Source organism: Westerdykella ornata (genome assembly GCF_010094085.1).
Source record: "Westerdykella ornata strain CBS 379.55 unplaced genomic scaffold EI97scaffold_4, whole genome shotgun sequence".
Lineage (NCBI taxonomy): Eukaryota > Fungi > Ascomycota > Dothideomycetes > Pleosporales > Sporormiaceae > Westerdykella > Westerdykella ornata.
The window spans coordinates 1,252,681-1,279,103 of record NW_022986854.1 but is presented as its reverse complement, the minus strand read 5'-3'; the positions used below and the strand labels follow the sequence as shown (position 1 = coordinate 1,279,103).

The window sequence follows — 26,423 nt, the reverse complement described above, 5'->3', positions numbered from 1 at the left end:
TTAATACATGTTTGCGATGTTTCGAGGACGATTTGTGCACACAGGCCATCCCGCTGCAATGCATCGCGCCTCTCTGGATCATCACGGCGACCAAAAAAATGAATAACACCCGAGAGAGCACTTCGACACTGCGCCTGAATCCTCAATGGTTTTGCGATAACTGAGAGCAACTGACGTCATCCGAACACGGATTTGAGAAAACGGAAATAAAGGGGTCTCGTGAACTTACCTGGGCAACACGGGAGTTATTACTCAGCAATCCGAAATGCGGCAAAGCGACGTTTGCCATGGGCGAGATGGAAGAGTCATCAGTTGGCTTCGGCAAAGCTTCACCGAATCGCTTCCGGATTCGTTAAAGTACGTCTCATCATTTGCCGTCGGCGCAGTGCCGGTCGGGGAAATTTTGACCCTTGAATTCGATGTAAGTAGCTGAGTTCCAGCCATGATGTGGGCGATTTGTCGTTCACGATTCTTCGAATACCTTTTGGTCTTTTAAGTCATTTCGACAGTCACAACCCTTGGTGTGGGGTCCATTGCGTTGCACCTTACAATTGCTTGATAAGCAGAAGGCCTGTAGGGTTCATACCAACTCTGGAGTAGTGTGCTCGTTAATCCCGGGTAGGGTCAATCCTATCCTGACGTCTGCATTGTTAAAACGGAACGTTTCCAGCCTCTTTGATGTCGGCAAGAAAACTTTTGGCCTGGCACGATGCAGAGTGAAGCAACTCGACGAAGTGAGAGCACCGTGAGGGACCGAAAGAACCACGCTAAACCCGCTGAAGCAGACAAAAGAAGGGAGCTGGACAAGGACGACACGGAGGAAGAGCGTGAGATTGGGTTCGATCATACTGGAAACCAAAGTGAAAAAGACGGAGATACAGAAGATGGAGAGCAGTCCGACGTCGCAAGGGCGCCACAGACCAGGAGTCTCCGTACGATTCCGTCGCATCGATCATATGCCGCCAGCGATGGCTATACCTACTTCCAGGAGCAGGATGCGGACCCTAACGCCTCGAACCGTTTTACCGACGAAGAAACATTTCTCGTGACGTGGGACGGCGATTCCGACCCGCTGAACCCACGAAGCATGACTAAACTACGACGTTGGATCATAGTTCTCATCGTCAGTTCCAGTTCATTTTGCGTGTAAGTCATCGTGTACCTTGAAGATGCATGAAATTGATAGTTTGAGGGTACAGTACTTGCACGTCGTCACTGTACACAAGTACCTACGGCCAGATGGGCCCTGAGTTCAACACTTCCCGGCTCATATGCACGCTCGGGCTCAGTCTCTTCGTTGCTGGCTTGGGGACTGGGCCAATGATACTCAGTCCTCTGTCTGAAGTGAGTGTCGCAGACATCATTTGGACCCGCGACTCTGGGCATTGGCTGATGACTCTTGTTAGTTCTACGGTCGGCGGCCAATCTACATCTGCTCATTCACCTTCTTCCTCATCTGGATGATACCGTGTGCGGTAGCACAAAACATCCAGACCATGCTTGTCGCCCGCTTCCTGGATGGCCTTGCTGGAAGTGCGTTTTTGAGCGTCGCTGGCGGCACAGTCGGAGATATGTTTGCGAAGCATGTCAGTTGTCAAGGTTGCGATGAACTCGTTGCGCGGTACTAATATCATATAGGAGCTGTCGTTTCCAATGATGGTGTATACAGCATCGCCTTTCGTAGGGTGAGAACCCATCTCGTGACGTACATGTGAATCGTAGGCTAATGGTAGCCAGGCCAGAGATAGGACCTCTCGTTGGTGGGTTCATAGTGGAAAACACAAGTTGGCGCTGGTGAGAGACTCCTATTCCCTATGACACAGCTGGGAACTACCTCACCGTCTGCGCTAAAGCAGACTATGGCCAATACGGCATTAGCTGTGGACCAGCGGTGGGAATGGACCGTAAAGATGTGCAGGAATGCTAACCTCATACAGGTGCTTCTACGTCCTCCTCATCTGGTCCGGCGCCCAAGTAAGATAGACAAAGGGAACAAGCCAAAATGTCTCAGCTAACCATGCCTAGCTCGCGCTGATCGTGGCGCTGGTACCGGAGACTTACCATCCGGTGCTGCTTGTACGCGTCCTGGGAGCACTACCTAATTCCGCTGCTGACAAAACCTAGCGAAACAAAGCCATTCGGCTCAGGGAAGAAACCGGTAATCAGAATTGGGTAGCACCCATTGAGAAGATGTCCAGGTCTATCCCCAAAACAATAGCCTGGTCCTGCTTGCGCCCGTTCCAGCTGCTTATCTTCGAGCCAATGGTATGATTGTCGAGCGTATCACACAATTGACTGGTTACTGAGCGATCAACAGTGTCTCAACCTGTGCATACTTTCGTCGATCTTGTTGGGCATTCTCTACTTGTTCTTCGGAGCTTTCCCTTTGGTGTTCCAGCACAACCACGGGTTTTCAGTTTCGCAGACAGGCTTAAGCTTCCTCGGTGAGATTACTTTTGATCAAGACATCACGTCGATAAGCGAATTTAATTGATTGGCAGGACTATTTGTGGGAATGCTGGCGGGTGTCTCCTGCGATCCCATCTGGCGTAGGTATTACGACAACCTCGTGCAGGCGCATACGGCGCAAGGGGGGGAGGTCCGCTCAGAGCCAGAGTTCCGGCTCCCATCGACCATTGTTGGAGCTATTATAGTACCGCTTGCATTGTTTGGTGAGGAGTGACAGAGGCCCTGACATGTAGGGCGACCACTGACAAAGTACGCAGGATTTGGGTGGACCACGTTTTCCTTCGTGAGTATTGCGCCCAGGATTGTAGTGTTAAGTTGATAACCTGGTCCCCGTAGGTGCATTGGATAGGTATGACAGCTGACCCCTGACCCCATCTTGCCGTATTGTAATCATAGCTGATCATCTGTAGTACCGATTGTCTTCTCGGGCATCTTTGGAATTGGGTACGACACTCCTTTCGAGTATAGATGGACTGACGGCTGACCGCCAATCCTACGTGTAGCGTCATCTGGGTATACTCTGGGGTCTTCACGTTTCTAGGTATGGTCGAGCAGACTAACGCATGGGGTGACATTGAGGCTGACCGTAAGCTGTAAAGTTGAATGTGTGAGTTTGACCGATATCGGACAGGCTGGTGATGAGGCCGCCGACATGTCCTGACATGCGCCTAGTACCCGCAGTATGCAGCGTCGGCTCTGGCAGCCAACTCGTTTGCCCGCTCTTCATTTGCAGCGGCGTTTCCTGTAAGTCTCGAGAGTCATGGGACAGAAACCTCGGTCACTGATAGGGGCAGCTCTTCGGTGTCCAGATGTATACCAGTAAGTTGCTCCTGAGGAGAGAAGGCAGAAAAGGCGGTCACTGATTAGGAAAAGATCTGGGTTACCAGTGGGCAACGACTGTATTGGCCTTCATAGCACTGGCAATGGCGCCGTAAGAGATTCCCGGCAGGATGGTCAATGGTGGATGCTAACATTGGCCGTGTCACAGATTTCCCATCCTTTTCTACCGCTACGGCAAGAAGCTCAGGGGTAGTAGTCGATTTGCAACGGGATGATACAGGGGGAGGGCAGGGTTAGCGAAAGGAGTGGAGTGGAATGGAGGAAAGCGCAGCTAATTATAGAGGAGGGTAACACGGCATCTGCATTCCAACAAAGCGTTTATTGATTCCAGCAAGAGATTTTCAAGTCCCCCACACGTGATGCTACTTGAGAAGGGTTTCCAAGACGGCCGGACCCTTGTGCGACGTGACGAGAGCGCCACGAGAGAGCCACGCCAGCTCGACGGATGGGAGCGTACAGGTGGAGGGACGAGGCTACACAGGGCAACACAGGGACGAGCATTTGGACAGGGCCGGCCAGAGACGACACGGCGGGCTCGACTGAAGGGGGCCGACCGCGAGATTCATGGGCGGAGGTAACGAGGGCCATTAGTCGAGGAGACACAGGATCGCTGGATTCTACGGCTGGTCATCGATATGACGACCCTCGGTCGCACGAGGGCGGATGAGATGCGATGGCAGAGGTTCGAAAGCCACTGGAGAAATGGGGCCCAGAACTGCTGCATAGATCACATATTGCATGCAAGCCTCGACGCAGGCGGCGTGCCAATCGCCCTGCTGCGACGCAGCACTGTTTGGATATGACCCTCCGGCTGCAGCATCACGGGTACGGACTGCGCAAAGGGGTGGATGAGGGCGAAAGTGTCAGTGGATCGAGAGAAAGGGGGACTGATGCCCAACAGGGATGGAGATGGCGAAAGAAACAGTTGGTGACGGGCACGAGCATCTATCACAGTATAGCAGGCTGGTCGTTTAAGCATTGATCGTCACAAGACGAAGCATGCGGCGTATATTGCGGCTCCAAGCGTGGGAAGGGGATGAGGGTGCATCCGTCTGAGAGTGATGAGGATCGTTCTGGGTATTTTGTATGTAGATAGATACATAGTTGGAGATGGTTCTTTGAAGTCGTTCCTTGGCGCTCTCCTTCGGTAAGACCTCGGCAATCGGACAAGAATGAAGCCAATCAGATGGCGTCCTCGGCCTCGCAGGGGTTTGTCCCCTACCCAAAAATGACCTCGATGCGGGGACATTCACCCTTTGCACTCCCGCACGCTTTCCTTCACCACTACCCGCCGAATGCAATATCGCCCACGGAGAAAAAGCCTCCTGAGGCTCGTCTCAGCACCCATCGCCGCTTGAATCTCGTAGATCTCGCATCGCGCCCGCCCAGTGTTCCCCACCAAGCTTCCAGCTCCCAGCTCCAAGCCCCATTCCCCACGTCGGCCCGGTTTAGGAACTGTTTCCTCTACTGTACACACCCCCGTCGGTTTTTGTCCTATTCACCTGCCTCGGCCTTTGGCTCTCTGCCACACAAAACACCACCTGCCAGCAAGCGTCGTCCCACAACAGCACCCCGAAATCCTTCCCACCGTCCTCCGACCTCTTTGCCCACGCGCCTGTCACTCCCCCACTCGTCGCTTCTCACTCGCCACCTCCACCGCCGCCTCTTGTCCGCCGTCGAGCCGTCCCGTGAGGCGCCGCTTTCCCCGTCCCCTCTCGTCCTCTCCTTTCCGCGTTTCCCAGTCGCTCCTCCCCGGCAGCCTTACGTCCCGCCCTCTGCAGCAGTATGGACAGCTCCCGTCTGTAAAACCTCTTGCGCTTCCCATGATGAGCGTATGCGCGCTGGTCCGCTCTTCTCTCCCTCAGCGAGTACATGGCCCCCTGGCCCCGTACTACGACAGCTCAATTCCATACCTGCGCACCGGGTTATAGGCATTCGACGCAAAGGACGGCGCCACCGACCCTCGGGCTCTGTCCGTGCCGGCCGTCACCGTCAATTGGATCTGCCCCAAGCGCCTTCAGTGTCACTGCAGCGCCGGTCCTCTCAGCCAGCGCACGCGTGATCCCTCTCTCGAAACACGCAGGCTGGGACGCCTCTCACCCTCCATTCAGATTGCATTGGTTGGCCCAGACACCTGGGACTCGACAGACGCAGCATTGACGGCTGTACCCACATCAAACGTGCGTCTGGAGCTTGGCCGACTTCAACAGCATCCGTGCCCCTAGGCGTGCGGAGCTGTGTGTTGCAGAGGGGTTATTATGTCCACCCCAGGCGCCGAAGATGCATCTCCCTCGCCGGAATACAGCGGTGATCAAGACGGTAGCGACATGGCCGAAGAAAGGGCAGAAGCGCAAGCCGACGATGCTGAGCAGTCCAGAAAAGCTACAACCGGCCAGAAGCCTTCCGCCGCCAATGCCAAAGACCCCTTCAGACCGCGCAGAAAGAAAGCGAGGAGGGCATGCTTAGCTTGTCAGAGGGCTCATCTCACTTGTAGTAGGTGTCCCTAGGCCATATTTTCTAGTTATCCTTCGGTTTGCGCATCACCCCTTTTTCCCTCTCTCGCCTCTCCTGGGCGCATGACCGCTAATATGACCTCAGGCGACGAGCGCCCTTGTGGAAGATGTATCGATCGTGGCCTTTCAGATACTTGCGTCGACGGCGTGCGCAAGAAGGCCAAGTACCTTCATGATGCGCCGGATGCTGCGCTTCAACCTCCGCAATTGCGCGGGAATTATCCTCAACTCAATGGAAACCCCCCTAATGGCTTACCAGTCCACGACCTAGGGAATGTGTCTCTTCAAAGACAGACCGGCTTCTTCAATCAACCCTCACCCACTAGCTTCTATGCGCGGAACCCGAGCCAGGCGCCGGGTCCAGTGTCTGCCCAGGATGCGTCGCCCGTTGGGCAATTCAGCAATGCGCCCCCTCCGATATCTCCTCCGTTCAATCAGAACCAACAGACTCCCGTTGCGAACATTCCCAGCACCGTCTCCCAAGGAGCGCCGAACGCCATGCAACAGTTTGGAGGACCTTTGTTCGACCCCAGTGATCCTGCGCTGTTCAACTTCGATATATCCAGCCTGAACTTCGGAAACCACTATGGTGCCATGGAGATGGGTATGCTCGGCCATATGTCGTCTGGCGTTGCCGACGTCGTGGGTGATAAGAACATCATGACCGCCATGAATCAGGCCGGCATGTATAATCAACAAATGCCATTCGGCGATGCCGTTATGGGGGCTGCGGTCGCATATGATGGGAACAGCATTGAATGGCAGAACGCCCAGTCCAGACACGGTAGTATACAGCAGATCCAGACACCGAACAACACTCCGATCAGCGCGAATCTCGATCACATGGCGCATCGACATGATAGCCTGCACGGCCACGCTTTTGCCATTGGGCAAGGTCCGGCCAGTCTATCTAGCGCAAGTCCGGCATCGACCGATGTCAACGCCGCGTATGAAACGGACAATACCATGGCCGGAACTAACTTCTACCAAAATCCAGGACAGCATCAAGTTCACCAGCCGTCGGCCAGGGCGAGCCGGATGCCACAGCAAGAAAATCGCGGTCCGGGAACCGCGCTGCAGCCCCTCCATCCGAACGTGATTCGCAAGCGACGCCGCGACACAAAGTGGATCTATGAAGGCATAAAGGAGCCGTACGACTATGTCGGTGCTTTTCACCGTCTACGCGCACTCATCGAGCGGCGTTACCCGAAATCTTCAGTCGAGAAAATCCGGAAGTCCATGGCCAAATACCGCCCTGCCCTCATCACACAGGCTGGAGGCTTGCAGCGCGAAGACTTGATCTACCAGGAGATTGCGCTGCAGCTTTCGCTCAGCCAGATTGATGAGTCCTTTTCGGAGGTTGGCGTGCCATCGGTGGTGTGCAGACGTTCTGGTGAAGTGGTTTGGATGAACAAGGAGTTCAGCATTCTTACGGGATGGGAGCGCGACGTGCTCTTGGGCAGACAACCCAATCTGAACGTCAATACTGGTGTAATGGGCGACCCCAACTCTACCGTGACCACGGGCACAACAACCACGCCCGTCATCGCTCCCAGCTCCAATGGACAAGGCGGCAACTATCCCGTGCTGATAGTGGAGCTGATGGATGAGCGCTCGGCGGTCGAGTACCTCGACGACTTTGCCGAGGCAGCGTTTATGAATTCCCGCGGCACCCCGAGGCGCAGAGTGAACTTCTTGCGATACATGACCAAGGAGGAGGTCGTCCGAAGTGAGCAAGACGCCCAGACTGGAACAACCAATCGCAAGCACAACCTGAAGTCGGATTCGCCGCTGATCAAGCTGGACGGTGGGGCCGTGCCGCAGGGGGAGACGGCAATGAGCCGGCTCAGCAAGAATGGCCTTGTCGACTGTATGATACAATGGCATGTGAAGAGGGATAATTTCGACATGCCCATGCTTGTTTGCATGCATGTAAGTTTTAGAGTTTGACCTTGGATTTGCACGTGCTGATCAACGATGCAGGTAATGCCCGTGCTGGACTCACAGCCTGTGAGGAGCTTTGCAGACCGATAGGAGGTGCGGTCGTCTATGTCCCTGCAATCCTGTTACGCGTGCGAAAGAAGGCACATATCATCGAGCATGCTTTTACAGCGGAATCCTTGCAACGACCGTCACGACCTTAATATAGTCTCAGCGTCCCGGCGGTTTGAGCAGCGAAAAGTGCTTTCTGTCCTTTGGTTATTCCTTTCGACGGTTCTGCATTGCGCGTACCTGAACTTCGCTTTTTCAGCCCGGGAACAGAAGTGTAGGTCGTTTGCATGGCGCGTTCCGTCATCACTTCCGGTTGGCATGAGCTTTAGGTTGTCGCACTCGGCGATCCCTTTGGCTCTCTCTTATGCATACACGATTGCCGGGATAAAATTCGTGCGGCATGTATACCTCTAGCGGGTGGCTATCTGCTCCTTTTCAAGCGTGTGGAGCATGGCATGAGCGTAGCGAGGGATCAGTTCCTAGTCGTGGACGGTACTGTGTCTGGGTAATCTCTAATAATGGCCTTTTCCGCACGAGATATTCAGGTGAATGGGTGTTGGGGGGTTAATGGCGTATCGGGGATATCAATAGGGTGGACTGGAAAAAGTCCTGTTTGGGTAAACAGGTATGGGCTCGGGTTCGCATATGCATTGGTGGTTGATAATGGATCTTCAGCGAGAGTCAGATAGCCGGTCTGAGGACTGTGCTGTGGAGAAGAGAGCGAGATAAAAATATACGTTGCTATGCAAATGGTTTCTACTTTTTTCATCTGTCTTGCGTCTATGTGGATGGTGATGTCTATGATATGGTATACGGTATATGCGACCTTCAGCGATTCAACGCCACCAGTGCGATTGATTCCATCACTCCATCCTCCGCTACGGGTCCATCTGACTGATCCCCACGGCATCCTTTTGCCCCACCCCTTGCAAACTCCTCTTATGCGCCTCCCCATCCCCACCCTTCCCCTCCAACCAGTCCTCCCCCCGATACCTCAGATACGCCTCGCGATTCAGACTGCGCCGCGCCACGCGAATGTCCTCGCGAATGTCGTCGACGAGGGCCTCCATGGAGACGTAGTCGTACTCTGGGCGTATGTAGCCGAGGATCAGGAGCGAGAGGGTGGCGCCGTAGAAGTCGCGGGGGAAGCGGGCCAGGAGGTGCAGCTCGATGCTGCGGTGTTGGTTTGAGTAGTAGGGGTTGTATCCTTGGGGTGTTAGTGGGGGTGTGCGGATTTCGGTCGGCGGAGGGAGAGAAAGCATACGTACCTATCGATAACACAGTCGGATACACCACCGTCCCGCTCTCCGTCTTAAAAATCAACTCGTCGTCCTCGGGACTCGCGGTCGAGGACTCTAGATCCGCGACTGCGTGGTTCGAACTCTTCTTCTGCTCCTCCCCCATCTCCTTCCCCTCCCCATTCCCCTCCTTGTTCCCCTCACCCTCTACCTCCTCTTCCTTCTCAATCGTACTGTAGTCCAGACTCGCCCACCCGTAGTAGATCCCGCTCTCCAGGTTCGTATACCCGTTTATCGAGAGCCCTTCGATAGGGATGTTGGCGGTCGGGATGCCGAGCTCTTTGCTGCCGCGGCCGAAGCCTTTTATTACGGGGCCGCGGAGGCGGAGGGGGTAGGGGGAGGATGGGGTGGGCGGTCCGGCGATGGGGTCGCGGGGGTGGGAGGGGCGGAGGGGCATTTTTGGAGGTGTCTTTGGACGGTGTAGTAGAGATGGTGGGAGGAAGATTTGTTTGACTTTTGAGAGAAGAGAAAGATGATTGCGGAGGCGGGGAGATCAGAGGGTTGGTGGATCGTGGGAGGAGAAAGCGATGGTGGTTTTTCAAGGGTTTCGAGCGTTGAGGTTTGTGATCCAGAAAGGTGTTCGCGATCATGTCGTGGAGGGGTAGTCGACCTCTGTTTGGTGGGGGTTAAGCTAGCCGGTTTGGGACGGAAGGCGGTGAGCTTGTGAATTGGGGCTTAGTCAGCGCATGGGGACTCCTTCCTCCCCGAATGCATGTTTCCTTCTCCATTTGTGTCGGGTGACGTAGATGAAAATAATGCAGAATACCAAAATTCTGAGAGCTTCATCAATCTTCCTCCACACATTGCATCCCTCCAAATCCCGCAGGTCTACACCAGCATTGTTTGCTCGCAGAATGACGTCCGCTCACAGTGCATCGTCTTCGGTGCTAGTTTCCGACTCGTTCACGGAGCTAAGGTTCATTTACGGGACGGCATGGAAGAAGGACAGGACGAAAGGATTGGTTGAGCTGGCGCTGGAGAATGGATTTCGAGCGGTGGATACGGCGGCCCAGCCGAGACATTATCAGGAAGAGGAGGTTGGCAGGGGAATACGGGCTTGGTTGTCGAAGAGGGGAGATGGTGGTGGAGTGAGGGAGAGGGGGGATATTTATGTGAGTGATTTCGGATTGTGCGCGTTTGAGATGAAACCTGCCGTACTCCGATGCTATGCTTGGCCCATGATGTACTTCAGAACCTACGATTCCCATGATATACTTCCTAATTTAGGACCCATGTCATAACATTTGGTGCTAACGAGTGAGATTAGGTTCAGACGAAGTACACCACCCCGGCCGGCCAGGATCTCAACAATATGCCATATGATCCTTCAGAGCCCTTGGAGACACAGATACGCACGTCCGTAGCCTCGTCCCTCAGGAATCTTCGACCACAGGAGGACTCTGATGAGAATTCGTACCTGGACTGCGTCCTCCTTCACTCGCCGCTTCCCACCATTAACCAGACCATCCAGGCTTGGAAGATCTTGGAAACGTACGTCCCTGACCGGATTAGGGCGCTCGGCATATCAAATGTGACCCTTCCCGTCCTTCAAGCCATACAAGAATCTTCTACTATCAAGCCCTCAGTTGTCCAGAATCGGTTTTACCCTCAGACCCGATATGATGGACCTCTCCGCGCCTTTTGCAGAGAGCAGGGCATCTCTTATCAATCGTTCTGGACTCTCACTGGAAATCCGCACCTCTTGCGGTCCGAGCCGGTATCATCACTCGCGCAAGCCGCAAACGTTGGTACTGCGACGGCATTGTATGCTTTCGTTATGGATTTGGACATAATGGTTTTGAATGGAACGACGTCTGCCAATCACATGCGGGAGGATTTGGACGGAATCAGGAAGGCAAGAGATTGGGCTATTGCGAATGGATCGGAGTGGGAGAGAATGAGGAGAGTTTTCGAACATTGCATTTTACCTCTTTGAACCATTCTTATTGATCAAAAGCATCAGTACCTGTTGCCGGATCTTTTTTGACAAGCCTGCTGAATTTTCGCGTTCACATGGGCATTGTAGGTTGTTCTCTGCTGTAATGCGGCGAGGTTCAGTTTCTGAGCCAATGCACCCGTATTCGGCTATTTCATCGCTGTGGTTGGTCGACCCCAGTGCGGCAGTGCCAGTGAGGGTGGCTTGTTCTGGGCAAGTTACGGCTGACAGAGACTCCAGGACTCTGCCATTGCAGCCTTGCAGCAGCTTGTCTCCTTTCTTGCACGACACCCTCGGACGATGGCTAGATGAGAGGAGCGGAACATCTATCTAGCATATTGGTATTTTGATTCCTCTCTCCTGCGACCTGAGGGCATCATTGTCATGTCTGCCATACTTACCGCCCTTCCTTTCCCGACTCGGCCATGGGAGACTGCAAAAGCCCAGTTCCTAGAGCAGCTTACCCCAGAGGAGAAACAATGTTTCGAGTCCGCTACCCTTGAAAACATATTCTACCAGACTAGTGCGGCTCAGAAGCGGCATGCAAATGGCAGTAACAGCTGGGCCATGCAGGAGCGAATCTCTTCTTTGGTCGACGCCATCGAAGAGTACGGAAAAGCACTTGATGTCTATGCTAACGCATTTCCCCTGGTTCTATCACCGCTGTGGGGCAGTATTCGTGTTATATTGAAGGTGAATTGACGTAAAATCGCATTGAAGATGTTGTGTTACTGACTTTGATTAGATTGCTGGAGAGACTGGAAGGTTTCAAGAGAAAATTGTGGATATGCTTGCGTCTATTGGTGACGCGTTGCCTCGTTTCCAGATCTATGAGATTCTGTTCCGGAATCATGAGCGTCTGCTGAAAGCAATCTCGACGGCCTACCTGGATGTGCTCAGATTCTGTGTAAAGGCGAAGCAATTCTTCGGTCATGGAAAGAAGTTGCCGCTCCCTATGTCCATCGGATGCAGAGGACTCTGGAAGCCGTTTCGACAGGAATTTGACAAGTACATGTCTGACTTTCGCAAGCATCGGAAGCATGTGGAGAAGGAAGCCAGCCTTGCCCATATGATAGAATCTGCCCGTCGTCGTGAAATCGAATTAGCCAACCACGCCCTGCAGAAACGGAATGGCATGGTCAACAAACGGCACAGGTATATGTCTCTTCTTCAAGTAGTTGACTATCAAAGTAAACAGAAGACTCTGGCCAACCTCCGTTTCCAAGGCACCAACACCTGGCTCCAGGCATCAACACCGTACATGGAGTGGCTGAATTCTCCAATATCGACCTGCCTGTGCTGCTATGGTATCCCTGGATCAGGGAAGTCCGTACTGGCGTCGAGCGTCGTAGACATGCTGGGTCAAATCAACGAGCCCAGTTCAATACTATGTTATTATTATTTCGACCATGCCGACGTCAGATCTCTGGATATGAACTATTTACTGGGCAGCCTCATCAGACAAGTTCTGACGAACTTGCCACTCACAGAGTTCGGGGATGATTCCGAGATTCCGATGGACGACTATGCCTCGATTTCACTGGGCGAAAAGCTCAGGCTCTATGTCAAGTTACTGCGGAGATTTCCGCAGGCCTTTATCGTGCTGGATGGCCTTGATGAACTTGGCCACGATTGCCAAGTTTCGACACTGGATCTGATAAAATCGCTTGTGCAAGAGCGTCTCCCAGTCGTGCGGTTGTATGTCACATGCCGCGAGGGTGAGCACCTTGTAAGAAAGACATTGAGGTCGCACAATTCATTTAAGCTCTCCTCTCCACAGGTCTCCTCGGATATTTCCCTCTTCATAGAAGGTGCCCTTGATTCGGCTGCAAACCACAACCCAATTTTGAGCAACCTCCAGCTACATAAGGAAGTCAGAGATGCACTGCTCCATGGTGCGAACGGAATGTGAGTTGGCCTGTACTCTCGATGCACAGTGACTAACCTCCCCATGTAGGTTCTTATGGGTCAAATTCCAATTGTACGATATCTGTGAAGCTTTGTCGGCAGAGGCACTTCATACTACTATCAATAACTTACCCAAAGACCTATGCGAGACATACGCGCGCATCATCCGAAAGATTTACAACAGTCCAGGCGGAGTGATGAAAGTAGAAACCATGAAAAAAGTATTGCGATGGGTTAGTTGCGCGTACCGTCCGTTACATATTGAGGAACTGGAAGAGGCCGTTGGACTACTGAAGGATGATAAGATCTGGCCGGCAGAACGCATTGTCACTGGCTCTGGAGAGAAACTGGTCCATGCCTGTGGACACTTGGTGGTGTATAATCGGGATGACCACACAGTAACACTTGCTCACCCTACCGTTCGTCAATTCCTTTGTTCGAGCTCTTCCTCACCTGAAGATTCCGTTCCCGCCTCAATAAAATTTGATATGGCGGAGGCTGATACCGATATTGGGGAAATATGCGTTGCGTACCTGAATTTCTCCGATCTCGAGACTCAACTTATCCAAGTCACTCCACCAACGACAATGGGTCGCCGGCAAGCGGAGCGCATCGTTTGGAAGGGGGTACCACTGGCCCCGTTCCTCAAGGGTATCATGAATCGAGGTCGAGCTGACGATCCATTCGACTCGGGAACAAACGTCAAAGATATCACATACGAGTTCCCACGCCCCAAACCAACACAAAACCCCACCACCAAGTTTTCGCTGCTTCCTTATGTCATCGAATACTGGGCTTTCCATGCTTCAGGTTTTACCCCCGAGTTGTCCTGCTGGGAAGCATTCGCTCATCTCACCTTTCATCGCAACCTGCTATTCCAGTTTCGACCCTGGGAGCTAACACGTTCCACTAATATTGTTCCAGCAGATGAACTGGTCATGCCCCTGTATACCTGGTCGATGCAACATGGCATCTGGTCATTTGTACGACTGCTTGTTTGGAACATCGACACATACCGACTGCTCAAACTTCATATTCATAGAAGAGCTATGGACCTTAAAGTGGATCCAGATTGGCTCTTTGACGATTTCCTGACCCTTCGTTTCAATCTTCACGTCGGTCGCAAAGCCATCCATTCGTGCTGGTCTGATAACGGGACATTTTGGACGTGCGATGATATTTACAATATTGCCAGCCAATTCCAGAGTGACTCCCGGGCTGTTGCGTTCCTCAGATTTCTGAAGACTGAACTGGAGACTCTTGGTCACTCTGCTGGATCCGGCCTGCTTTCAAAAGCCTTTAACGGAGCCATGAGGCTGGCCATATCCAAATTAGATGTACTCACTTGGAGAACTCTATGCCAAGCCTGTATATCTTCATTTAAACAGCTGTCGCATGCCATCGTTTCCTTCTTCCAGCAACACCAGCATCGGCCCCTTTCCGTTCCCTCTATTTTTGGAACCTTCTTTTCAATCGATATTGGAAACGACTGGCCACAGTTCGTCGATATCGCACTACTTAAAACGCTATATGTCTACTTGCCCGAAATCGAGGGGGCTATTGCCTGGAAATACATAAATCCCAAAGAAATGAGTCAACAGTGTATTTGGCTGCTGCTGGTACTGGCCTTCACATCCATATCTGGATCGCTGAGTACCATTGAGGTATTGCTGAAGCACATAACTGGGACCGCGCTGAACTTTGAATTTCACAGATCAAAACCGGAACGGACGACTGTAGCTTCGCAGAGCTTTGTATCGCTCGAGGGCCCCTCGTTGCTCGGTATGCTGTTCCAGTGCCTACGGAATAGTCCCATTTCGATATCGAAGACGAAAATGAAGATGATATTCGAAGCTCTGAACCTCAATCGGTTCGGGAGGCTCCCAATCAACTCTTTAGAAAAGAAAGGCATCCATTGCTTGGCGTGGGCTGCAGAGCTTGACATGAGTGATGTAGTGGCACAATTGATGCCTCACTATCAGGACCAGCTTCGGGACTGCAACGAAGTCTATATGACAGGGAGCATGGGTATCAATGTTGGCGTTTTAAGTCTCAGCGCAGCTATTGGGCATAGCGAAGATAGCCTGACGGAGATGCTACAATGGAGCTGGCCGCACCACGTCGTTCATGCCGTGCTGGAACACCCCAAGGTTAAATCGCTCAAACCTATCAACAGGAGAGCATTGGAGGACATGAGCAAATATCCAAGCATTCGTCCCTCTAGGCCACAGCCGCTCTGGCCAGCTGTCCCTGAAGAGGCACAGGAAGATTAGCAAGCCCTTGCAATATCCAAGTCGTTGTTGAGGAGGAATTATTCAAGCCTCTTGAAGCTTCTTTGGAATATTGCTCTTCTGGGACATACTACGAAACTTCACGTCCGACTGGACACCTCTCGGCTCTTCCTCTGCAGGCAAAATCACCTAGTCAGCAAACCTCGATTGGGTGCCGTTGAATAAGCCCATGGATGGAGCTTTGTTCTAAGCTTGGTATACCTGGATAGAGACGCCACAAAGCTATTTGTGAGGTCGTTCTATCTATGTACCTCTATCTGTTCAGTCGGATGTCGAAAGCCTCAGTCGATGACGCAGCCATGCTCTCTAAAGCCCAAGAATCCAGTCATACCTCCTTCACTTACATGACGGCACTAGCGGTATTCCATGCGCACAAACACCAGGTTCCTCCCAGCTCTCTTGGGTCCTCCGATCTGCCACAACTGTGCGTGAACATCAGGTTGGGCAGGAGAGAATTCCGGATGCGTCGGGTTGAACGGGCTTTCTTTTTCTGAGCTGTGATCAAGTATTACGCGAAACTGGGCTTCAGCTTTCCTGCAACCCTCTCCATGATCCTCTGCGGCAACAAGCTCTCATAAACGTGTGCCACCCACTCAGCACACACTCTCCGAGTATACGCCGGATCAATGATCTCCTCCACACCAAAATTATTCGCCGTCCGCACCGGGTTCATGAAGCGGCGATACTCATTTTCCAACTCTGCATATCTCTCGTCGCGCTTCGCCTTACCCTCCTTTCGTTCAATCTCTTTGAGCTCAAACGAGTGCCCGACTTCAATACCGCCTTCCAAGGGGAGAGATCCCCACATGCCTGACGGCCAAGCTACGCGCATGCGCGGGTCACGGCAGTCCAGCATGACGCCTCCAGCGACCCCGTAGACACGGCGCACAATGACAGAAAAGATAGGCATAGTCGTGCTGTAATATGTTGTTGCGAGGGTAACCCCATGACGCATGGTGGCACTACGTTCAGCAGCTGTTCCGATAGCATAGCCGGGTATATCGACGAATTGGACGAGCGGGATGTTGAAGACATCGAGGAACTTGAGCATACGGTTGATCTTCTGCGAACCGAGAGCATCAAGAGCACCAGCATTCACCTCGCAATTCAGACTCACGATGCCGACCGGACGACCTCCCAAACGGGCGAGACCCACGATGGCTGTCGTGCCCCAAAGGGCGCCAATTTCGAAAAAGGAGCCGCTGTCGACGACTTCGCTAATGATGGCGCGGGGGTTGTACATCCGGTTTTTGGCTCTGGGGATGATTGTACGAAGAGATTCAGATATGCGGTCAATAGGGTCGGAGCACTCAACCGTTGGTGGGAGTTTGGTGCCGCAGTCCGGAAGGTAGCTCAAAACGGTGCGCATCTGCTCGAAACACCCTGCCTCATCAGGAGCCAGGTTATCGATCGTCCCGTTCGTGCAGTGCATGCTGGGCCCTCCGAGGTCTGTGAGGGAGAGGCCTTCTTCGAAAGTTGCGTTCTTGACAACATTAGGGCCAGCATTGAACAGGGAGCCAATATCTGCAGCCATGACGGAGAAGTGGCAGGCGACTACACGGGCAGCTCCTAGGCCGATGGCAGGTCCTACGACAGCGCCTAGATTGGGGATACCCAGGTTCAGTTGCTCCACGACTTGAGCAAATGATGGGAGAAGGGGAATGTAGGAGTAGCCAGTTGTGCGAATTGAGGTGACAGAACCGCCTCCAGAGGAGCCGTCAACCAGCTTGACGATGGGTAATTTTAGCGCCATGGCAAGCTTCTCGATATAGAGCTGATTCAAGTGTCAGTATGGGTCCTGAGCAGATAATAATGGTACACCAACCGTTTTCTCCATCAAAGCGCCGTCCGCATGTCCAGCTCTTATCGAGAAGTCGTCAGCCGTGAACACAATCTTCCTACCTCGCAGTCTCCCAAAACCTGTTTAGAAGTCAACCCCATCTTTCAATTCCTTGTAAATTCCCTTGACTTACCTTGCACATTGTTGGACGGCACGAAATCCACGGGTTCCTCCTTCACAGGCCCCAATTGCTTCCACTTGACAGTCCCACTCACGCTTCCAATCTCCTGGAAGCTTCCGGGATCCAGCAACTGTTCCACACGCTCCCTCACCCACAGCTTCCCAGCCTGCTTCTGCCGAACGTAGCCCCTGTTTTTGGGATCCGGCGTCGCTGCGATCTGGCGGAGCGTCGCGATTTGGCCCAAGATATCGGAGTAGTCGGCCGGAAGTTCGGATTCTGCTCTCTTTTTACGTCTGCGCTTTGGCGTGTTCGGCGCGATGTGCTGGGAGACTTGGGCGAGGCGGTCTTTGGCTGTGTTGGGGGAGGGTTGGGAGGGTCCCTTTGCAGGCGCGGAGGAGGAACTGGAGTCGCCTGCCATTTTGACGAGGATGGCACGTTACAACGAAGTCGAAAATGGAGCTCCTGTCACGGAGCAAGTAGACCTCTTTCACATTGTGCTGGGACCGGTGAGTGGGGCGTGGTGTAGATCTGGGGAAAGGTTGGAAGCGCTGAACCGAGGCATATTCCTTTCCCCGCAAATCAATTCTCCGAAGCCTAATGCGGAGGTCCAGGTACAAGATGACACCTGCTAAATATGTGTTCCGAGGATATCGAGATAGCATCTCTTTAGGTCTCTTTCGATATTCGCGAAGAATATTTTGGTCTGAATAGAATTGAACTGTGTCCGCGGCAAGTACAGGATCTTGCCGAGCCTCTGAGGAAAGCCAGATCTTTGCTGTATAGCAATTGGTAGCGCTACAGTCCAAAGGCATATCAGCGTCGGAGGAGCTTTTCAAGAATGTCCAACATGTCTCGACCTCCTCAGCGACCGATTAAACGTCTCCTCGTCGCCAATAGGTATTGACCTCTCACGCTTGCCTGGTAACGAGCATAAAAACGAAAATCAACCCCGTCTAACTTATTCCAGAGGAGAAATCGCAACCCGCATCCTCTGCTCAGCGCGCGAACTCGGCATTGAAACGCACGCCATCTACGTCTCTGGAGATGCCTCTCACGCCGCAAGGGCTGATCACGTGATTGCTCTCGCTTCACCATCGACTTTCATGGATATCGATTCCCTGATTGATATCGTGAAGAAGCATAAGATTGATGCAGTGCACCCGGGATATGGCTTCTTGTCCGAGTCGGATGTGTTCGCCAAAAGGATGTGGGAGGAGGCGAACGCGGTCGTCCTGGGACCAGGCTGGGGAGTGTTGGCGAGTACGGGGGATAAGTTGAAGGCTAGGGCTTTGGCAGCGGAGTGTAAGTGTTCCATATGCAAAAAGAAGTCATTATGGTCGTGGAAAGTATTGATGTTGACCTGTGCTACAGGCAATGTCCCAGTCTCTCCAGCGCTGCACCATCCCACCAACAATGCAGAAGAGGTGCTTAACTTTGCCTCAAAAACCGGATATCCCATTATGGTCAAAGCTATTGACGGTGGAGGCGGCCGTGGCATCCGTCTCATCCTGGACGAGGCTTCTCTGCCTGCCGCGGTAAAAAGAGCAGTCGAGGAGAGTCCGTCGAAGCAGGTTTTCGCCGAGAAGGCCGCCGTGGATGGCTTCAGGCATGTCGAGGTGCAGATTATTGGGGATGGAAAAGGCGGAGTCACGCATCTCTGGGAGCGCGAGTGCAGTATACAGAGGCGGTATCAGAAGATTGTGGAATTGGCGCCGAGTGTGGTGACGGATAGGAAGCTGATAGGAAGAGTGATTGGTGATGCGTTGAAGATGGCGAGACATGTAAGTTGAATACATGAATTCTTCTCGGTAAGCTCACGGTTGGACACGATGCTGATAGGTCGTAGATATCCTATTTCTCCTTGGGCACATTCGAGTTTCTCGTCAACCCGACCACGAAGGAGTACTACTTCCTGGAAATAAACCCCCGTCTGCAAGTCGAGCACACAATCACCGAATCCATCGCCTCCACCGACATTGTCAAAGCCCAACTCCTCCTCTCCCAAGGAGCAGATGTTTCCAACTGTGGTCTTCCCCGGAGCGCAAGAAACCCGGAAGTGCCTCCTCCAACACACTCCATTCAGCTCCGCATAACTGCCGAGAATGTGCAGAGCAACTGGTCTCTGTCAATCGGGAAAATCACATCTTTCCAGTTCCCTACGGGGAACGGGGTCCGCGTGGATACCCATCTCATCAACGGACACGCCGCAGTTGTTTCCGCGGACTTCGACAGCTTGATTGCGAAGCTCATCATCACTGCCTCCTCATGGGAAGACGTCGTACGGAAATCCCAGCGCGCGCTCGCTGACACGACAATCACGGGGGTGAAAACCAACCTCGATGTTCTCCGCGCCATCGTCGCACATCCAGACTTCCTCGCCGGACAGTGCGATACCCAATGGCTAGAGACTAACCAGCGCGAGCTTCTCGCCACCGGCCTACAAATCACCGAACAGACGACGAACAGACTTTCAGCCCTTGGCCTTGAGACCACAGGCTCCTCCTCCGGCCCTTCTCTAACCAACGTAAACACGATGTTCCGCAAGGGCGACGCCTGGTCACTCACGCTCGATACGCCAAACAAGAAGCCCGGCAGTGGGCACAAGCCGCTGCCGCACCATATAGAAATCACTCGAGTTCTGCGCAACGAGTTCCCCATTTCCATCTCTGCCGACGTGCTATTCACATCTCCTGCTAGCGGCAGCTCGGCACGCCCGCAAACTACGCCCTACACCATCACTCTCACAAGTACATCGTCCAGCGCTGCGGCGGCGACGTCGCATCACCGCCACGGCAACCCGGCGGATCCCTCACACGTTTGTATTCCCTTTCCGGGCAAGCTGGTCGAGGTGCTCGTGGATGAGGGCGATGTGGTGAAGGAGGGAGATGTCATTTGCGTAGTGCAGCAGATGAAGATGGAACTAGAGGTGCGGAGTCCGAGGAGTGGGAGAATAGGATGGGTGATGGAGGTCGAGGATGGCGATGAGGTAGCTGAGGGGATGTTGGCGGTGGTTGTGGAGGGGGAGAGGGAGGCTAAGTTATGATGTTTCGAAGGGGATGGTCCTATTGGGATTATCGGATAATGTGCTTTGGATGATTAGGGGGCCATTGGTAGTTGGTTATACTGGGCCTTGTGATAGAGTTTGAGTTGTCAAGCTAAGGCTGAGCTTCCTCATACTGCGGCTTTCCACGTCCGACTGAATATCCGGCTGCGATTCCTCTGTAGGTGGAATTACCTACCTAGCACAAGCTAACTAGCTACTACTTAATAACGCAAAAGGTAGAATTCTCTTTCTAAATATACTACTATACGTAGAGGCATACTACAAAGCTAATTGCAGGACCTCCTATACTGCTGCCCTGCTAGCTGTTTAAATTTAATGTAGAAAATAGCAGTACAGAGGAAGTGCAGGGGGGTGTTCAGTCGGACGTGAAAACATGCAGTATACAAGGATGAATGAGAAACGAAACATGCCTGCGCAGTGATGGATGATGAGACGGCAAAGGATAGATTGAGCTAACATACATGATGGCCCCACTCTCAGCAGCAGCAACAACAACAGCTGCAACTGCAGCACCAAGATGAAGAAGAAGACGACGTCCAAGAGGCCGTCCCCGTCCCATCCCCCACGAAGAAGAAGAAGACGTGGAAAAGGCCGCTCCCCCTCGCCCCCCGTCCATCCATCCATCCATCCATCTCCACCGCATCCCCCCTCGCCCCGTCCCATCTACATAGTACTCTCCTCCGACCCCGTCGAGGAAGAAGAAGAAGAGGTCCAAGAGGCTGCTCCCGCTCCCGCGCCGGTCCCCCTCGATGAAGAGGAAGAAGACGTCGAAGATGCCGCCCCCGCCCCCGAAGCCGAAGGGGCCCCGGCCCCAAAAACATATTACACTGAACTGGAAGACCGCCACCCTGGGACAAACTGTCTTATTCCTACCCTCCGGCTGAGGTGTGCTCGGATTAGTCCTGGTCCCCGGCGGACTACTGCGGCGGCAGCGGTACGCCGCATGGCGGACTAATTGAAAGCCTTCGCGAATGCGAGGCGATCTACAGAAATGGTCCTTATTCAGCATGCCTCTCTAGTCTAGATGGGGAGGCCGCTGGCTACAATTTGTGGCTGATTCTACCCTAATATGCTACTAAAATGGCCCTTTTTTGGAGACCATCTAAAATTTCTATGCCGCCTACCCGATAGGGCGCATTGAGGTGTAGGTACTGGGAATTGATAGTTTGGTCACAGCAGAGGTATGTATTCTAGGGCAGGGCTTATGCTGTTATATTGTGTGCGGCGGGTGAGTAGGCCAGGCTGGCCACGGGACGTGGCCAGCTAGTTTTCAGTTTTCGCGAGAACGTTAGGTGCGCAAAACGATACTCTTTCTTAGATATCTACGCAACAACAAGAGATTTTTCTTAGATTTTTTAAGAGCAGCTAGATATATAACTATAGGAAAAAACTTTTTGGAGATGCCCCACATTCCCTAGCGGCGACCCCCCACTCAGATGTACACAGTCGTGATGAAAAATACTGCGGGTATGCAAACTACATGCCGTGATCAAATATACGGAGGTGCCAAATACTGGCCCAACTCCGAGCACCGGCAGTCATCGCAGGGCCTGTGCCAAGGAACAGTCTTCTGAGCCATCTCAGGCAACATCGCCACTCTCACCCCATCACCCATGCAAAATTCAACCCCATACAATGTACAGGTAAAGTAATTAATTCAAATTAAAGTTCTACACTAAAAGAACTATCTCCCCAAGTTTCAGAATTTTCTGATCGCTTTTGGTGGTGCTGTAGCTCACTGTTGTGGGGACTCTGCACAGCCAGTAATGTAGCCGAGTTGGAACACCAAACTCAAACACCAACATCCCCATCCTCTGCCTCAGCTACCGCCTCAGCGCCCTTGCCAACTGACTTGCGCTTGCGTGGCTACTTATCTTTTGAACCAATAGGCCTTCCACGCTTCTTCTTGCCCTCAGAGTTGCCCGTAGTATTGCTCCTCCTTGCAAACTCCTCCCTGAACTGTGAGAGATCTATAAGTTCATCGGGCTCATAACCCAGCACAATCGCAGTCACCTGAGTTGATGGTAAGCCATCTCTAGATGCTTCTAGGGCAGAGCCTTCAATCTCAATTGGTTGGCTAGCGGTGTTGCCACGGTCAGGTTTGGTAGCAGAATTTGCAGTGACAGAAACCTGAGATTGACCTCCATCACCCCTATGGCCATGGCCTGGAGTGTGAGAGACATGGGAGCGCTGGGTAGCAGTGATCTGGCTCTCGGCAACTACCTCAAAGCTGGAAGGTACTCTCTGACTGTCAGTAAGGGTGGAGGGCCGGGAGTTGGATGCACTCATCTTCTGCTTCTTTGGGCGGCCTTTGCCCTTGACTGTTGCAGGATCCTGAGACACTACAGCAGGGAGTATTTGCTCGCTGCTTCTCTGTAGGTAATAGTGCCAATGGGGATCTATCTCCTCAAGAGTTATTATAATCTCCGCACTGGCTGATCGGTAGGCCCGTCGATGGAGAGTATGGCAATAGGGCAAACCGTACTTCTTGGTGAATGAGCCAGTACACCCAGGCTGGTATTTATCTCCTTTGGCAAGTGAGATCTGCTCTTTTAAGAGGTCTAATGCAACAGGCGTTACTTTGTTATGGAGTTCTTGAAATTCAGGCAAATTCAATCTCTTTTGGACCTGACAATAGGCCATGCCTATTGCTACCTTATACTCATTGTATTGAGTAACCAGCATATGATGAATGGACTTCAAAACATCGTATGGATGGCCCAGTGATGACGTAAGATTAGCCTTGAGGCATTTGTGAGCGCCCTCATCCCGGGAAGTTACACTGTTTTGGTTAGCCAATGAACAGCAAATGATGGAGGAGCAACTTACCTCTCTCCAAAGTCGGGATAATCTTTTATGTAGCAATTGGCCCAGTGCTTCTGATAGGATATTTGGTACTCTTCAAGATAGGAGAAGAGCTTTGGATAGGCTTTGTAGTCCTCCTTAAGCTCTGCCCACATGTCCCAGAATTCAACAAAAGTCTTGCACTCTACTAGCCCATACCACCATGAAAGGAAGGCCTCTCTCTGCTATTGAATCTCCTTTTTCTCCTCATCTGTATCTCCTCGGCGTACATCCCATGCACACTTTGTAGCTTTAGCCTGAACATGCTGGTTTATATGCCACATGCAATAGCATATGAGGACTCCAGCAAAATAGTGATTGAGTGTGGAGATGAGAGCATCTTCTTGATCAACAAGGAAGCAGCGAGGAGTAACTCCTAACTCCCATACAAACTCAAGGAAGCTATGAATTACTGCATCATAATCTTCAATTGTTTCTCCAGGTATGAAGGCATAGCCAACATCAAAGGTAGTATTCAAGGCAGTTACTCTAGTTATATGAAGTAAGAGCATGTTGAAATGATTGGTTTTGTAAGTATAGTCCATAATAATAACATCAGGGTTCTGTTTAAGTATCTTAACAGATACTGGATGTGAAAACAGTACCCAATAGAGCCGACTCTGCTCATCAAGCCCATGCTGGTGGAAGTATTTGATGCCTTCTTCATCGGTATATTCATCCAGAGTTTCAAGGAGCACCTGAACTTTAGTGCGGCAGCCAAGCTCCTCACGAAGAAGCTTCTGCCGCTGGTTGTATATATCTTTCATAGTGGTATTTTCTCTAAGATTGTGGAACTGGTGGAGGGTCTCCTTTACAGGAATATTGCCTTTGAAACCCTCTTCAATAACCCTATCTCTATACTCAGATCTTTTACGGAAGTGAGGCAATGAGTAGCTGTTCATTGCAGGCTCATGATTGTGAGATGGGTTACAGATGTGGAGCTTCCAAATAAGGCCAAACTGGTGTAAACTTGCACGGTATTCACACTGGGTCATCCGTGTAGCCTTCCCTTTGCCTTCCTGGGTATATTTGCGAGAGTGGGTGCAGCGGAGATGTACAACCTTGATCAAGTCCTTGGTGGTCTTTCCCTTATACTTTTTGTAGCCATCAATGGAGACTGCATAACCCTGTAGTTGCAGCTGCCGATTGAGCTCCACAACAGCCTCCTTGTAGTCCTCCTTCTCAATAAATTCACCATCTGGTTTGTCATTGGCATCCTTATTAACCGGAGAGTTACTTGGAGCTTCTGGATCCTCAGGGGTAGGCTCAAGTGGAGGGCTCGTATTCGCCATCTAATCGGCTACATTAGCAGATAGACTTGCCTGGTTGGAGATGGCACGGTGGCAGCTACCCACGTGGTGCTAGGGCTGATGGGTGGACTTATCTCGACCCACTACAGAACTACAATGCAACATCCAAATTGGAAGCGGATTGGAGCAATCGAAAGCGCTCAGTCAGGAGAGCAATTATGAGATTTCCTGTATGTACAGAGATGGTGTTGCAGTGGTTGGTTGTTATTATAGAGGCAGTTACATGGTCTGGTGTTCCACCAGCTAGGTACACTTTCGGCTAGTGCGAATTAAGCGAGATCTAGCGCCTTGTGTAGGTGACAAATTTGGGCTATTCACTATACTCAAATGGGTGATGCAGGCCTATGCTGCGAAATCGGAGAGGAGTGTGTTGCTGGCATAGAATAACGTTTTCCGAGCCATGGCAGCTGCCATTATAGGCTTAGTGATACGAAGTTCAGGTCACGACTGCGTACATCTAAGTGGGGGGTCACCGCTAGGGAATGTGGGGGGTCTCCGAAAAGTTTTTTCCTAACTATAAGAAGAAATTATATATAAATACTTAAATAAAAATATCTTATTATTATATAGATAACTATTTAAGAAAGAGTATATCTTTATTCTAGAAAGCATGTAAAGAAGTATCTTCTTTCTTAAATATCTATGCAACAACAAGGTATTTCTTTACTAAAATTAAACTATAGCTTCTTTTTATATGAGAAGAACTTTTCGGAGACCCCCCAAATTCCCTGGCGAAGACCTCCCACTCAGATGTACGCAGTCGTAACCCAAAATACTGCGGGGATGCAAACTACACCCCGTGATCAAATATACCCAGTCCCCCGATCCGAGCGCAGCTCCGGGCATCGACAGTCATCGCAGCGCCTACGCCAAGGAACAGTCCTGAGAGCCATTTTGGTGAACATCACGACTCTCACCCCATCACCCTTGCAAAACTCAACTCCACGCAACCCACAGATAAAGTAATTAATTCAAATTGAAGTTATATACTATCAGAACCGTTTCCTCAAGTTTCAGAATTTTCCAATCGCTTTTGGTGGTGCAATAGCTCACTGTTGTGGGGACTCCACAAAACCCGTGATGCAGCCGGGATAGAATACCAAACTCAAACACTACCTTCCTCCTCCACCTCACCTACTGCCTCAAGAGCCTTGCCAGTTGACTTGCGCTTGTGCGGCTGCTTATCTTTCGAGCCAACAGGTCTTCCATGCTTCCTTTTGCCATCTGAAGCCATGTTGCTCCTCCTTGCAAACTCCTCTCTGAACTATGAGAGATCCATAAGTTCCTCAGGCTCGTACCTCATAGCCACTGCGGTCACCTGAGTTGAAGATAACTCACCTCCAGGTGCGCCTGGGGCAGAGCCATCGATCTCAATAGGTTGGCTGGCGGTGCTACCATGGTTAGATTTGGCAGTGGAATTGGCAGTGAGAGCAACCGAGGATTGACCTCCATCACCCCCACGGCCATGGCCTGGAGTATAAGAGATGCGGGGATGCTGGGTAGCTGTGACTTGGCTTGCTGCAACTACCTCAAAACTGGAAGGCTCTCGCTGACTGTCAGTAAGTGCGGAGGGCTGGTGGGTAGGGGCACTCATCTTCTGCTTCTTTGGGTGGCCTTTGCCCTTGACTGTTGCAGGATCACGAGGCACGACAGCAGGCAGTATTTGACTGCTGCTCTGTTTTGGGTAGTAGTGCCAGTGAGGATGGATCTCCTCAAGGGTTATATTTATCTCACTTTCGACTGCTCGATGGGCATGTCGGTGGAGAGTGTGGCAACAGGGCAAACCGTACTTCTTTGTGAAGGAGCCTGTACAGCCAGGCCTGTATTGTTGCTCGTTTTTGGCAAGTGAGATCTGCTCTTTCAAAAGGTCTAGGGCAGGAGGCGTTACTTTGTTGTGGAGTGCCCGAAACTCTAGCAAATTCAATCTCTGTGGGACTCGACTATGCACCTTGTCCATGGCAGCTTTATACTCATTGTACTGAGTAACAAGCATATGA

At 51.9% G+C, this 26,423-nt stretch overlaps 11 protein-coding genes across 11 annotated transcripts; 7 read left to right on the top strand and 4 right to left on the bottom strand.

Moving 5' to 3' along the window:
- Window positions 1-709: 709 nt before the first annotated feature.
- EI97DRAFT_456479 (MFS general substrate transporter) lies at window positions 710-3,524 on the top strand (the record flags this gene model as incomplete). Its single annotated transcript, XM_033800736.1, has 19 exons — window positions 710-1,146; window positions 1,200-1,344; window positions 1,407-1,586; window positions 1,639-1,685; window positions 1,738-1,794; window positions 1,938-1,974; window positions 2,026-2,076; window positions 2,125-2,265; window positions 2,318-2,444; window positions 2,502-2,672; window positions 2,727-2,752; window positions 2,806-2,818; window positions 2,880-2,913; window positions 2,973-3,010; window positions 3,069-3,076; window positions 3,142-3,213; window positions 3,264-3,288; window positions 3,343-3,400; window positions 3,458-3,524. 19 exons carry the CDS (start codon window positions 710-712, stop codon window positions 3,522-3,524), a joined length of 1,734 nt encoding a protein of 577 aa, XP_033656615.1.
- A 1,945-nt stretch (window positions 3,525-5,469) lies between these two features.
- On the top strand, window positions 5,470-7,905 carry EI97DRAFT_226677 (uncharacterized protein). Its single transcript, XM_033793909.1, has 3 exons — window positions 5,470-5,802; window positions 5,908-7,754; window positions 7,806-7,905. Exons 1-3 carry the CDS (start codon window positions 5,568-5,570, stop codon window positions 7,854-7,856), a joined length of 2,133 nt encoding a protein of 710 aa, XP_033656614.1. The 5' UTR covers window positions 5,470-5,567; the 3' UTR covers window positions 7,857-7,905.
- A 787-nt stretch (window positions 7,906-8,692) lies between these two features.
- EI97DRAFT_448796 (riboflavin kinase) lies at window positions 8,693-9,509 on the bottom strand (the record flags this gene model as incomplete). The annotated part of the gene is made up of 3 exons (XM_033800181.1): window positions 8,693-9,021; window positions 9,083-9,203; window positions 9,264-9,509. 3 exons carry the CDS (start codon window positions 9,507-9,509, stop codon window positions 8,693-8,695), a joined length of 696 nt encoding a protein of 231 aa, XP_033656613.1.
- Window positions 9,510-9,966: 457 nt separating this feature from the next.
- Window positions 9,967-11,048, top strand: EI97DRAFT_448795 (aldo-keto reductase-like protein; the record flags this gene model as incomplete). Its single annotated transcript, XM_033800180.1, has 2 exons — window positions 9,967-10,224; window positions 10,380-11,048. The coding sequence occupies 2 exons, from the start codon at window positions 9,967-9,969 to the stop codon at window positions 11,046-11,048; spliced, it is 927 nt and encodes a 308-aa protein (XP_033656612.1).
- Window positions 11,049-11,414: 366 nt separating this feature from the next.
- On the top strand, window positions 11,415-12,960 carry EI97DRAFT_484903 (uncharacterized protein; the record flags this gene model as incomplete). Its single annotated transcript, XM_033802128.1, has 2 exons — window positions 11,415-11,741; window positions 11,794-12,960. The coding sequence occupies exons 1-2, from the start codon at window positions 11,433-11,435 to the stop codon at window positions 12,958-12,960; spliced, it is 1,476 nt and encodes a 491-aa protein (XP_033656611.1). The 5' UTR covers window positions 11,415-11,432.
- Window positions 12,961-13,001: 41 nt separating this feature from the next.
- On the top strand, window positions 13,002-15,360 carry EI97DRAFT_226694 (uncharacterized protein). Its single transcript, XM_033793910.1, has one exon. The coding sequence runs from the start codon at window positions 13,154-13,156 to the stop codon at window positions 15,227-15,229; it is 2,076 nt and encodes a 691-aa protein (XP_033656610.1). The 5' UTR covers window positions 13,002-13,153; the 3' UTR covers window positions 15,230-15,360.
- A 47-nt stretch (window positions 15,361-15,407) lies between these two features.
- Window positions 15,408-18,105, bottom strand: EI97DRAFT_431285 (ClpP/crotonase). The gene is made up of 3 exons (XM_033797897.1): window positions 17,221-18,105; window positions 17,073-17,167; window positions 15,408-17,021 (listed from the first exon to the last, which is right to left on the bottom strand). The coding sequence occupies exons 1-3, from the start codon at window positions 17,624-17,626 to the stop codon at window positions 15,756-15,758; spliced, it is 1,767 nt and encodes a 588-aa protein (XP_033656609.1). The 5' UTR covers window positions 17,627-18,105; the 3' UTR covers window positions 15,408-15,755.
- Window positions 17,816-20,526, top strand: EI97DRAFT_394010 (uncharacterized protein). Its single transcript, XM_033796291.1, has 4 exons — window positions 17,816-18,105; window positions 18,176-18,510; window positions 18,580-18,989; window positions 19,055-20,526. The coding sequence occupies exons 1-4, from the start codon at window positions 18,047-18,049 to the stop codon at window positions 20,249-20,251; spliced, it is 2,001 nt and encodes a 666-aa protein (XP_033656608.1). The 5' UTR covers window positions 17,816-18,046; the 3' UTR covers window positions 20,252-20,526.
- Window positions 20,527-20,789: 263 nt separating this feature from the next.
- EI97DRAFT_456472 (uncharacterized protein) lies at window positions 20,790-21,227 on the top strand (the record flags this gene model as incomplete). The annotated part of the gene is made up of 1 exon (XM_033800735.1): window positions 20,790-21,227. One exon carries the CDS (start codon window positions 20,790-20,792, stop codon window positions 21,225-21,227), a length of 438 nt encoding a protein of 145 aa, XP_033656607.1.
- Window positions 21,228-22,128: 901 nt separating this feature from the next.
- EI97DRAFT_499561 (uncharacterized protein) lies at window positions 22,129-22,915 on the bottom strand (the record flags this gene model as incomplete). Its single annotated transcript, XM_033802617.1, has 1 exon — window positions 22,129-22,915. The coding sequence occupies one exon, from the start codon at window positions 22,913-22,915 to the stop codon at window positions 22,139-22,141; it is 777 nt and encodes a 258-aa protein (XP_033656606.1). The 3' UTR covers window positions 22,129-22,138.
- Window positions 22,916-25,464: 2,549 nt separating this feature from the next.
- On the bottom strand, window positions 25,465-26,181 carry EI97DRAFT_499560 (uncharacterized protein; the record flags this gene model as incomplete). Its single annotated transcript, XM_033802616.1, has 3 exons — window positions 25,465-25,690; window positions 25,765-26,101; window positions 26,161-26,181. 3 exons carry the CDS (start codon window positions 26,179-26,181, stop codon window positions 25,608-25,610), a joined length of 441 nt encoding a protein of 146 aa, XP_033656605.1. The 3' UTR covers window positions 25,465-25,607.
- Window positions 26,182-26,423: the final 242 nt, after the last annotated feature.